General features: G+C 41.5%; 1 protein-coding gene across 5 annotated transcripts in view; it reads left to right on the top strand.

The window, feature by feature from the left end:
* DOCK5 (dedicator of cytokinesis 5) overlaps window positions 1-13,566 on the top strand; it is a 212,162-nt gene that overhangs the window by 75,422 nt on the left and 123,174 nt on the right. For 4 of the 5 annotated variants that reach the window (XM_058550499.1, XM_058550501.1, XM_058550503.1 and 1 more), the window contains exons 3-5: window positions 5,324-5,364; window positions 10,541-10,596; window positions 12,368-12,464. In XM_058550499.1, the coding sequence (XP_058406482.1) occupies window positions 5,324-5,364; window positions 10,541-10,596; window positions 12,368-12,464 (194 nt within the window). Of the gene's footprint in view, window positions 1-5,323; window positions 5,365-10,540; window positions 10,597-12,367; window positions 12,465-13,566 lie in introns of those variants that run through there. The other variant, XM_058550502.1, reaches the window with a different exon arrangement.

Raw genomic sequence — 13,566 nt, 5'->3', positions numbered from 1 at the left:
TGTTAAGAATAATGCTTTAATAAATATTCTTGTAAAGTATTTTTATGGATATAGGTTTTCACTGATCTTGAGTAAATACCGAGGAATGGGGATATCGCTAGGTCACAGGTCATGTGTATATTTAACTTTATAAGAAACTACCTGAAATGTAAACGACTTCCAATTGCCCCATATCCTTACCCACACTTGGTACAGTCAGGCTTTTTACCTTTAGCTATTCTACTGGGTATATAGTAGTATCTAATATCTTTTTTTTTTTAAGTGTAATTTACATTGAGTAAAATTCGCCTTATTTAGTGTACAGTACTACAGGTTTTGACAGATGCACGCAGTCGTGAAATGCCACCACAATCGAGATAAAGAACAGTTCTGTCAGTTCCCCAGAATTCTCCCTCGTCTCTTTGTAACCAACTCCACGCCACCCTCAGCCTTTGGCAACTACTGATCTATTTTCTTTTTTTATAATTTTATTTATTTATTTCCCTCCAAAGCCCCAGTAGATAGTTGCATGTCACAGAAGTACATCCTTCTAGCTGCTGTGTGTGGGACGCGGCCTCAGCATGGCCGGAGAAGCGGTGCGTCGGTGCACGCCTGGGATCCGAACCCGGGCCGCCAGCAGCGGAGCGCACGCACCTAACCACTAAGCCATGGGGCTGGCCCATACTGATCTATTTTCTTTACCTATAATTTTGCCTTTGTCTAGTCCTAGCTTACCAGGATTTATCACATATTTTTTAATTTTAATTTTTATCATTGTCATAAATATATATAATTTTAAAGGTCAAATCATTTTTGCAATGTTTGTAATGAAAAACAACAGTCTCTTCCTAACTCCTCTTGGTTTCTGATTTCACTTTCAACTCAGTCATTTTTTGTGGTATATGCCTTTTCATTTCTAAATAACTGCACCTCTATGACTTGATATTTCCATTTGCGTTTTTATTTATTAACTGCTTATTATGGAAGATAAGGATTTAGTTCTCTTATACTCCCCACCAATCACACATATACCCATTTGTCCCTAATATAGATCTCCCAATATAGATACATCATAATTTTTTTCTTTAAGTTATTATTTGAATGAGTATGCCTATGTAGTGTAAGCAGCAGAGGCTGTGGGATGTACCTTGATTACATTCCCTTTCTTGAATAATATGTTTTTCTGGAGATGTAATTCTTTTTTTCTAGGTTCTCTATGGACCTACCTCTATTTCATATCCAGACTTTCTAACAGAAGTGTTTACCGCCTTCTAATATGTTCAGACAAATAAGATGATTTCTCAGTTCCATTTTCTGTCTTGGATTTGTTCCTCCTGGAATCCTCTGGCCTCCGGCTTCATTTTGGACTGGTTGCACTCTATGCCAAGTACACAGCTCCTTTTCTGAGATCTCCATCATCTGTATCAGGGTCAGAAAAATAAGAACTAATAAGTATTTGAGCAGAACTGGGGATGTTATGCATGTGTTTATAAATATGGATTAACGCCTCTATTAATTTTGACCTATCTATGTATTTTAAAAGTTATGAGTACACGTGGATACTGTCAATTCCAATCCAGCATCACCGAGTTCATTCTGGTTTTTCCCTTTCTGTGCTTATTACTCCCTCTGTGACAGTGAGAAACCTGGCTTCCAATATTCCTAATATATCTATTTATTTGATCGATTTCCCAGTTTATAACCAGTCTCCATCTTCATTACCACACCTTCTCCCACGTGGACATCCTCCTCACCCTGTTCTCGCTCTAATAGTGCATGTCCGTCCACCATCCCCCACCCCCAAGTCCTGTGTGTGGATGCCCTTCTCCTCACCCCACCTAGGCTCCGATGCCCCATGCAGGGCCCCCCACCCCAGTGTGGATGCCTGCCTTGTTCTGCCTGGGTTCCAACATGCAATGCCAGTCTGGCCCCTGTGTAGATGCCCTCCTCTCCCCACCACCTTTGCAAATGCCTAAGTTGCCCTGTCCTACCTAATGGCTCAGAGCTCAGTTATTCAGGAAGGGAAGCTAAAGGGCCAAAATACATCTCTTGGTTCTATCTCCTATTTCCCAATGTTTTGCTTCTTTCAGTCTTCCTATACCAAAGAATAATACTGTTCACTCATTTGCTTAAGCCCAAGATCTGAATGCCCTTGACTATTTGCCTTTCCCCCCATTCCTGGCTATTCCCAGCTAACTCATGAGCAGCTCCTATTGATTCAGAATGTGTCCTGCATCTTTTCGTCTGTCCCCATTTTCGCTGCACCTACTGGTCTCCTCACTGGTTTTCCTCTTTCTGTAGTGTCTCACCTCCCACAGTCCATTCTCATAGAGCAGCCAGCGTGATCTTTTAAAAGCATCAGGTGTGATGTTATTTAGAACCCTCCAATGGCTTCCCACTGTGCTAAGAATAAACTCCAAATTCCTCCATAGCGTGTAATACCCATATATGTGGTAATCCATCCTGGCTGCACATTAGCATCACCGGGGAACTTTTTAGAGGCACTAAGCCTGGGCCCCCCCCGAGTCCAATTAAATCGGAATATTTGGGGATGTGGCCCAGGCATTAGTATTTTTAAAAGTTCCCTGGTGAATCTGATGGGCAGCCAGGGTTGAGAATTGTGCCTTCCTCTAACCACCTTCTTACTACCTTCTCCCCTTTCATGACTAGTTCCATTTAGCCTCTCAGAGTGCTTCTTGATCACCTCATCTAAAGTAATGTCCCATATTACCAGTCATTCTCTGCCATATTACTCTCCTTGAGCACTTCTTCTCAGCACTGTCATTATCTGAGGTCATCTTTTTTTTTACATTAGAGTGTAATCTTCAGAATAACTCTTGCCCTCCACTACACCATGGTGCCTAAGCTAGTGCTTAACAAATACTTGTTGAATGACTGCATGTAGAGGGGAGAAGAGCTGAGTAAGGGAACAGTTGTGTGGGAGCCAGAAAGTCATAGCCAGAGATACAGTTGATAGGCGAGGTGAAAGGGAGCAGATGATAGAGTCTTGACTGGTGGAGATTATCTGAGAAACCAGATAAAGAAAGCAGCTTTGACAATGGAATTAGGAACTCGGATATTTCCAGATTGTAGGGAACAGATTTTTGTTCTGGATTGGGGCAGTCCCAGGAAAACAGAAATGACTGGTTTCCCTAATGGAAGAACAACCCTTAGCACAGAATCACTTTTGAGGCTCACTGTGATTGCTATAAACTTACTTTTTGAGACTGTCATTTCACCTAAATGTAGGTAAGACTTGCCCTCTGGGCTCACCCCATCCCCCTGCCCCCATCCCTTCTTTTTAATAATGTACTAACTTAAGAAAGCATCTGAGATCCCAACCAGTTCACACTACTCATTGATTATGGCTGCTTGTTGATATAGCCTTCACTACCCCTTCGCATCGTGATGCATTCAGAAGCCTAATAGCGTACCATATTTAACTATAATTATCTTGCTTTAAATATTAGGATTAATTGGAAAACTGTGTTCTTGCCTGTAGCACAACTCCAGTTTGTAATGTGGAAATGAGCAAACATACCTTTGAACTGTTACCCTATCCCTTGCATTTATTAGCAGTTGAATTTATGGAGTCCCAACAGTGTATGATTGAAACTCCGGAAATAGACGATGTTCTGCCACTACCTAGTGTCAAGGAACGTGAGCATTCACTTTTACAAATTCAGTGTGGTCGTTTTGTGCCCCTACATAGGGCTTATACACGCACTACAGTTCTAGAGAAGACTTAGGAGGTAAAAAAAAGTTTTCAAAAATGACAGGTTTAGGAAGCGTAATTCTGTGATGAATGGCTGTGCAAAATATACTCTTTACAAAAGTAAGATAAATTCCTCTCTGAAAGTGGAGCAAAGTCTATATTATAACATCTTGGTTTCATAGGACATAGAGAGATGAAAACTGCTTGGAAGAGACTAAAGTATTATTTCTCAGCTTGCCTCCCCCACTGCCATTTCAGGATGAAGTTGAAGCCATTCCTTCATGCAAAAGCCATTTTCATGTGTAGAGCTGAGCAAGTGCATACAGATGGTAAAGACTCTCGAGACCTGGGAGAGGTGATGAGCTCGATGTTCTTACACCAGGCTCTCTTGTGCACTTGGGCATCTGCAATTGGCAGCAGTGTTTCCTGTTCAAATATCTTTTTCTCAACCATGGGCCTTGATGCAACTTACAATGATTCCACAGCATAATACTCTATTCCTCCCTGTAAAAGATAGCAAAATCCTTTAAATTTTTGAATACTGAGAATTTAAAATTTGTGAAAATATTATTAAATCCATGCCAAAGGAGGGTAAATTCAACTTTCCCCTTGTAATGTGTCCAAACTATATTGTGCAAATTACAAGAGAGTTCTAGAACCCTATTGGCAGATGCCTGAAGTTTTAATTATAGTTTGTGTGTATTCACTGTATGTATATGGCTGCTTTACACGTATGTACCACATACAACAGGGTTTACTTAGGCAATATGACCACATTGATGCCTGATGGCTACTGGGGAATGAAGAAAATTATTACAGTGAATTACCCATAGTAGGTGTTCAGTAAATACATAATATAAAACGTCTGTTTATGGACAGATTAAATTGTGTACTCCCCACAAGATAGGGGGTGGGAAAACATCCATAGGTATATGTATATTTATTGGAATTTTTAAAAGGAAGTTAAAGCCTTTACCAAAAGCCTCATTAAGCAAATACATACAGTCTTTTTATTGTGTGCGGGGTGGGGGGGGGCTTTTAGCATTGCCAAGGATTTTTTAAAATGTTGTTTTATTATTTGTTTCAATTTGGGGGGCGAGGTACAAATATTTATATATATGAGATTTGCTACTTCAATTTAAAATTGTTCCAGAATGGTAGTTCTTAACCTTGGAACTTAGAAAAGAGAGAGAGAGAGAATGTATAAATTCTTTTTAAATATCTACTCTAATAGTATAAGGTGACTTGTAGAATATATACATGTGGATGAAAGTCCATATTCATTCATGCAGAAGCACTTACTGAATGACGTGAGGTATTAAGGTGTTAAGAGGTTGAGCTGCCTTCTGTCTTATTTTTTTGTTCTGTCCTTTCTCCAAAGGAGTAGAGATGAAGTGTGGTTCTAAGTGAATTTTAAATCTTTTAAGTTATTAAGAGAATAAGGCTTTAAAATAGATGTAGATTTTTATTATATAATAAACCAAAATGTGCATATTCTAGCATATTGTCTGCTAATTGTCTCTTGGATTCCATCCCAGTATTCCAACAGAATATGAGAATGTATATTGCTAATATCCTTATATTATCCCAGATAACATAAAAATTTTGTGTTCTCTTATACCTTAACAGGTTGGTACAGAGGATATACCCTCCGAAATAAATCTAAAAAGGTATGGCTTATCATTCAGTTTTTAATTTGAAATCTGTCTGCTAATTTTGTTGGTGTCTGATCCCATTATCTGCTCTCCGCTCTCTCGAGACCTAGTTTGCTTTCTCTTTGATGGCTGTTCTTTTATTTGAAAGCAAATTCTCTGACCTCAATGTTCAAGTATAGTAGTATATCCATTGACCATATTTCCCACCAACCAACTCAAGGACAAAGGCCCAGAGGTGAATTCACACTCCAGGTGGTGCTCCTTGCTCCCCGTCCCTCAAGCTGAGCAGTGTGGTAATACAGTGGCATTGCTGTAGTTGGCTGTCTCTTCAGGGAGGGACCTGTGCTTCTTCCTTTATCCTTTAGTGCTAATGCTAAAATCCCAGAACTACAGACTCTCCCCACTTCCACTTGATTCTTTCCTTCCTTGTAAAATGGATAAGCCGGAGTAGTAGTTTTCACACTGTGAACAGCACAACCCCAGTTATGCATCATGAGATCAATACAGTCAATACAGTACAACATTTTTAAAAAAACAAAAGTGAAAAATAGAAAAGAAAATGGAGGGCCGGCCCCGTGGCTTAGCAGTTAAGTGCGCGCGCTCCGCTGCTGGCGGCCTGGGTTCGGATCCCGGGCGCGCACCGATGCACTGCTTCTCCAGCCATGTTGAGGCCGCCTCCCGCATACAGCAACTAGAAGGCTGTGCAACTATGACATACAACTATCTACTGGGGCTTTGGGGGAAAAAAAAATAAAATAAATAAAAATTCAAAAAAAAGAAAAGAAAATGGAATGCCATAGTAAGTATTGTTTCATGAAACTTTTGTTTTAGGTACATATTTTTATGTATTTTTAATTATGTTTATGTATAGTAGTACTGGGTTGCTATCTCATCAAGGCCACAGAGTTTGAAAAATACTGACCCTAGCGGGTTCCTTTTCCCAGTGCCAGAGCCACTAACCATCAAGCTAAAGAAAATCTGTTCATCAGGCTAATACCCCTGGAGTTTATTTTAGGTCAGGTCAGCACTTTTCCTCTGACACCGCACGCTGGGCAGCATAGCATGTTAGCACTTTGTTTTGAAAGAGCAAAGTTGATATTATTTCACAGTTAGTTCACATGCAAAATAGTGAATTAGGAAGGGGTGAGAGAAGCATTTGGAATTTACCAAGAGGTGAGTAAAAAAAACCCCACAGTTCTTGTTCTTCAAACATAGCATGAGATAGAAGTAATCCTAGCACTCAACTCTCAGAAGAGCTCAGGGCCCAGAAAAACACCTTTCTACAAGGTGTAGGCCATTAAAAGCTGGGACTGTCCTGGGCAAGCTTTCTATGTTGATGAATCACACTCAATATTTGCACATGTATGTGTACACACACACACTTTGTTTACTTAGACAATTTAATAATCTACCAAAATAAAGAAGTGTTTGCTTTTAATGTGAGTATCAACTCCCCACATCCCGATGCTGCATTTTTCTACTCACAGTTAGATTCATGTGTCGCAGGTCTTCATTTCCAGCTTAATTATTTTCATTTAATCTCTTGCTGACTTGAATTTCTCCAGGCATCCAAATAGGGAGCTAAGGTGGCAGATGTTCTGGCGTGAATGAGAGCATGAGAGGACTAAAGCAAAGCCTTTCTTCCTTTGGGGACTCTTGTTACAAGACTACCTGGTCTACAGCTGCTCCTGCTTCTCGATTTGGGTTTAACCCTATCAGTGTTTATTTTACTCATAATTATGGAAGTGGTAGTTGTTTTAAAGCGTGATTAGAGTTAACAATTGTCAAGGTCTAAATTTATTAAAGAGCGGCAATACCTATGTCACTGCATTTATAGTCCTTTTTTTAAAAAGTTTATTTTAAAACATGAACAAAAATCCTTCTTTAGAGAAGATCGTATGAACTTAAGAAACACAGAATTCTTGATTTTTAACTGGTGAATGTGAATCGTGTTGAAACAAGGCCCCAGGCCACAGGTTTTCCCTTTCAGAGTGCAGTACGTAAGGATCCTTTGCGAGCATAGAGGACCTTGGTTTCTAAGGCATCCTGTGATTTCCTGAGACGTCACAGTCCGTCTAACCGAGTGCCCTGTTGTCTGCTTTGAAGAGTGCATAGAAGGGGTGCCCCACTGGGGTCTACATGACAAGTTCTGGATGTGTTTTTAATTTTTTTGTATTCATTTTCTTAAAACCTTTATTTAAACTTTAAAACTCACCCTGTAGCAGAATTATTTCAGTAAGAGCTTCTCTTAGTTCTTGATAATTAAATTTTGTAATTCAATGAAATGATAGTACAAACAGGGGCAGTGCATTTACTTGTTGATTTTTAAATCGAAATATCTTCCTTGTGAAGAGATCCAGGAAAAATAGAGAGAATTCACAGTCATTTGTCATGAATTATGCTCTACTTTTGACACCCCTTCATTAAGAGATCAGCCTATTTGAAATGCTCTCTTAATGCTCTTTCTTTCCTTTGCCAGTCTGTAGGGGAAAGAGCTATTTGAAAGGCCTGTTATTTTAATGGAAATTTTTGGTGCCATTTATAAGCAGACCTAGCCATGTAGAATAGTGATAAAGTGAGCTAGTGGTTTTACAAATTGAAAAAGTTGAGAGCTTTGCAGAAACTGATTATTGATCCTGGCAGGATTATGGAAGTGTGGATAAGGGCAATATCTAGAAAACCATTAGTTTATTTTTTTACTCAGTGAGTAGGTTACACTGAGAAAGGAAAAGCAAAATTGAGAGATGGGCTGTAAATCAGAAATATATTACCCAGGTTTATTCTGGCTTTCTGTGTGTCATAATGGCATAGGAAAAGTTTCTACAAGCCTCAGATTTACCAGAGCAATTAAATGGCTGTAAGTGGACATATACTATCGTGGAAAGATGATGCCTACAAATAACAGAGTGGTAATACAACAAAATAAATATTCTCTTAATATGAAAATCATCGTGTCTGTACACCCAGAATAAATTATCTGCTTATGATCTGCTTAGATGTCATAAAATAAGTCACTGTTTATTTATATTCCTGAATCCTTCTATCTTGGATTTCTCCCAGTTATTAGGAAGAGACCAGTCATCAGATTATGACTGCGTGAAAATTTTAATTCGTCCTTTAACTTTTGGATTTGAAAAATCTCCTAGGATATTCCTTGGGACTTGCAGTGTTAATCTTACTTTAACCTCCAAATATGGCTCCTTATAACTGCTACTTTAAGTGGTTCATCCTTACCCAACACTCCACTTTTTTTGTGAGTTTTGGAGATATTTTTATTGTAGTAAAATGCGCATAATATAAAAGTTACCATTTTAACCATTTTTAAATGTTCAGTTCAAGGGTATTAAGTACATTCACATTGTTTTGCAACCATCACCACCATCCATCTCCAGAACTTTTTCATTATCCCAAACAAAACTCTCTACCCATTAAACACTAACTCCCCATTTCTCCCTCCCTCCAGCCCCTGACACTCCCTATTCCACTTTCTGTCACTATGAATTTGACTGCTCTAGATAGCTCACATAAGTGGAATCATATAGTATTTGTCCTTTCTTGTGTGGCTTATTTCACTTAGCATCATGTCCTCAAGGTGAGCTCTGGGTTACCAAGTCGGTTCTCCATTTAGATAGTAATCAACAAAACGTTTACCTCAGTTTAGCGACAGAAGAAACATCTAAAGTTCCTTAGGCATCCTAAGGACAGATCTGGAGCATCAGAACCCCAGAAATCAGGCCCCAAAGGAATTATGTGCACATTGAATTTTTGCTTGTTTTTAACCGTTTGATCCGTTTTCTAAAATCACTCTGAGTCCTGTCCCTATAAGACAGAGTCGGAGTTACCTGCCTCTGTGTGTTCTGGGTCTTATCAACAACAGGATTGGGACAGTGCTTTCTCACTCATACACCCCACGCCTGCCCCTTTCTCAAAGCCAGAAGGGGAAGGGACGTCCTTTTTTTGGTTCTTCTTGCCCGGTGGGAAAGGATGGCCATTTTGCTTCTGACTCCAGCAGTGGCAGGATCCACCCTGTCATCACCATGCTGGGAGCAGCTCAGTCTCAATATTCTTGCCATTTCCTGTTTTATTGGCAGAGGATTAAAAGGGAGAAAGAAGAGTATTGTCGAGATAAATATAGCACAGGAAACTAGGCACAAGATCAACCTTGGCTGAAATTCACTAGTTTTCTGTCTCTGAATGGATCAAAGATTGCTGGGTACATACACACCTTTGACCCAGTCCTCCAAGTAGGGGATATCCCTCTCCACCTTTGTGGCCAGCCACCCCTGACACGGAATGTCCACAGGGTTGCACTAACCTTTACAGGCACAGGCCTAGGAGCCGTTGAGCCAATGGTGCCCATTAAACAGGTTCTTCTCCTACCTCTCCTGGTCTGGCATGCAAAGCACCATAACACAAAGAACAGCAGTGTCTTTTCCAGATGGCAATTTCTCTGTTTAGTGATGAGCGTATCACACAGTTAAACAACAGAAGATTTTGGCATTTAAGAAAACTCACATCCATGACTTGCTTCCTGTTGGTTAGATCTGATCTTCAGTTCTTCAGTTTCTACCGACCAGTTTCCAGTCTTTCTTATAGGTTTTTCTGAGCCTTAGTTTTCCCGTGGGCAATGTCACAATACTGATGTAGAATTGCCTCTGAGGGCTATAGAATGGAGAGCAACTTGAGACTGGGAAGTGCTAAAAGTAACCAGATAACTAGTCCTAATTGATTTGGGCGCATTTGGTTTAAGTGAAAGTGCTGAGAGGAATTACTTAGAAAATCACTGTAATTTCATGGGCCACTAAGTACATCTCACTTAGCCTTCCATCTCACTAATTATGTGTAACCCTTTAAGGGCATCCTCTCATGGCATGTAGGATCTGGAGGGGTTTCAGGATCGCACTGTTAAAACTCCTGACCATTGTTGCAGCTCTGGGCTGCCCTGGGCATGTTTGCCTGTTCATTTAGGAAGCATTTATCTTATGCTCTCTGAACCCACATCTTAATCAGCGCTCAGCCATGCTTTCATTCGATGGCCAATCAGGGCAGTTGGTGTCCTGGAAGCCTGACTGTGGACCTGAGCTGGTGTCCAGGTGTCCTTTCTCCCTACATTCATTATCGCTGCCATTTGTGCTCTTCACTTTCGGCTGAGATTTTTATGGCCGTGTAACCAAAGTTCTTCTCTCTCTAGGGTATTTTCCCTGAAACGTATATCCATTTGAAAGAGGCAACCGTGGAAGACCGAGGGTAAGTTCCATTCTAGGAAGACTCCTGAAAAATGATAAAGATGTAAAATGATCATTAAAGAGTGCCTTCGTGTTGTTGTCCAGGGCATCCTTCCCCAGAATAGTAAAGACAGATTATGAGTGAACGGAGGGCCTTTACCTTCCTCTTGCACTCACTGCCTGCTCGCCGATTGCTTGTGCACCCGTGTGTGTGTCTGTGTGCTCGTCCATGAACCTTTGGCACCCTTTTGCTGATAAGACCTGAGAGCCCCCTGTTTGGGAACCCTGGGAGACAGGTGAGCAAGCTAATCAACAGGACAAGTCAGTTAGCCTCAGAGTACCTCGGGCTTTTTTCCATGCAAATCAAGGACAAATTGGGGAAAACAAACAAATTTGGCCCTACATTGGTCATGATCTTGATTAGAAATTATAAAATAATGTGTGTAAACGTGTTCTGCAATTAAATCTATTAAGTTTTGGGTATTCTTATTTCTTATCCGCCTTATCATTTATCCCGGTAAGCACTGTCCCCATGGCGGCTAAGAAAAGTGAGACACCCAGCCTGAAGTAGGAGAGAGAGGCTGCTTGTGGGTGAGCTGACAGGCAGGAGAGTTAAGGAGGGAACAAGGAGGGCCGGGAGCAGGACTAGAATCCGGGACTGAAAGAGAGTAGAGTGGGTCACGGAGTCACCCAGACTGAAAGCTGCAAAGAACATTCTCAGTCATAAGTTCTGCCCCCTGGTTTCAGAGACAAGAGGTGGAGACATGCTCAGATTCACACAGCTCTTTGGTAGCAGAACCAGGACTGAAAGCCAGGTGTCCTGTCCTCCTGGAGACGCTTCTTTCCAGCAGGCCATTCCTGGGCAGCCTCCAGCATCACCAGCCACAGCCACGTTGGTGGACAGGCAGAGTGGGCAGCATATTCCCACTAATTAGGGTTGCCAGATAAAAGGCAGGACACCCAGTTAAGTTTGAAATTCAGATAACAAGTAATTTTATATAGTAAGTTTGTCCCGGGTATTTCATGAGATATACTGAAAATTTTTTTTAATCTCTCTGAAATTCAAATTTAGCAGGGCATCCTGTATTTTTATTTAAGTCTGGCAATCCTGCCACTAATCTCCATTTGCTTGCTTGCCCTTGCTCTTTCCTTTTCCCCTTTTGCTAATCATAAAAAGACCAGAGAGTATCTATCTGAGTAAATGTCAGGCCTACCTTGTTATAAGTCTACTGTAAGTGAGGAGTTTGGTATATGTACATTTTCTATGCAGTGAGGCAGCAGATGAGGAGAAAACTGAGGACCACTCCAGAAAAGGGCATGACCTCGGCCCCACCAGCAGGTCCTGTGTGAGATTACAAGCCCGAGGACCCTTGGGCCCTGCACACTTCTCCACCTACCCTCCCTGATAAAGCGGCTGCTTGGCAGAACCAGCTAAAATACAGGATTTTAGCTTCCATCCGTCCCTGGGAATTGCTGAAGCCAGCCTGGCTCAGTTAATTGAGGCTCCCTTAAAGATCCAAAATGGGAAGATAGAGGCCGGGCTACAGGACCATTCCATTGCAGAAACTGTGTTCATTCTGAGAACTGTGGTGTTCTAAGCTCCTTCTCTTTTCTCAGATGCTTAGATGTGATAAAGTTTCCTACACAAACCTAACCCTAACGGACAAGTTTTGTTTTGTTTCAAGCCCCACCAGCCCCAGTCCCGTCTTTGAGCTTTGGGAATATGACGTCTGTCAAGAAAAGCAGCAATGATCAACCCGGAGTAACTTGAGCATCTCTCTGGTTCTCTTTAGGCAGCACGAAACTGTGATTCCTGGTGAGCTCCCACTGGTGCAGGAGCTCACGTCGACCCTGCGAGAATGGGTTGTCATCTGGCACAAGCTCTATGTGGTGAGTTTTCCCCTGGTGCTTGGAGCTGGTGCATTATTGCTGGGCCCTCAGCCTGTCTGTTCTGCTGCAAGGTGCTGGCCACTTATTACCTCTCTGCATGGACTGGGTGCATCTTACCTGGACCATACAGTGGCTGATAACCAGCAGACTCTCATTCCCCAGAGTAGGGTCATTGATGATATGAGGCAGTGAAGGAGTGGACATAATCATTAGGTCAGTCCTTTCTCAGCTGACAAACATGCTGATTGTAAAGTAACAATGACAATAACGACTGCTTACACTTATGTAGTCCTCGCTAAGTGCCAGAAACTACTAATCCTCATGACAGTCCAATAGAGTAGGTGCAATTATTACCAATTTATCAATGAGGAAACTGCAGGACATGCTCTTAGCCTCTGTGTGTATCCCAGTGAATAGAAATCTGTCAGTGTTTCAGTGCTTGGCTGCATGAGGGCTCCCATGAGGGTGACATTCCTTACCGTGGCCAGTGAACCTTACAGACTCTGACATTTGAGTTGTATTAAGCCATGGTCTAAAGAGTCTTCTTTTGGGGGCTGACTCAAACTACTGTTTCTCACAACTATGGTTTGACCTCAGAATGCTAATAAGATATGCCAGTGAGGTGGGAAATTCCACAGCAACCAGCACATTCTCTCCGTGATAAACCATAATCACAAGTGGTGGGTAGGTTTGCAATCAGGACAAGGTAAATCTGGCATTTAATATTATCAGACTGAGAACAGCTAGGGCAGCTCTCTTGCGGGAGACCAAGAATGCTCAAAGTCCGCTGGCTGCGAGCCTGCACGTGTCCACTTTAGGGAGCTCTTTCCTCGACATTGGAATCTCACAGTTTTCCTGGAGACCTCGTGGATCAGCATGACCAGGTCCTGCCTCTGTAAGCATCTTCCAGGTTTCCATGGCTGACCAGGAATTCCTGCAATGAACGTATGTTCTCTTGTTCGACGTGTGAATGAGTTCAGTGAGGGAAAAGACCAGACTCGATGGCCTGGGAGCCATTCTCTTTCCTTTATGTGACTTTGTTTATCTAGGTTTTTCTTCAGTCGTGTGTTGATTCTTTGTTTTAACTCTCAACACCCAATCT

The sequence above is a fragment of the Diceros bicornis genome, chromosome 11, assembly GCF_020826845.1.
Source record: "Diceros bicornis minor isolate mBicDic1 chromosome 11, mDicBic1.mat.cur, whole genome shotgun sequence".
In the NCBI taxonomy this organism is placed as follows: domain Eukaryota; kingdom Metazoa; phylum Chordata; class Mammalia; order Perissodactyla; family Rhinocerotidae; genus Diceros; species Diceros bicornis.
This window is presented reverse-complemented; position numbering and strand designations above follow the sequence as displayed.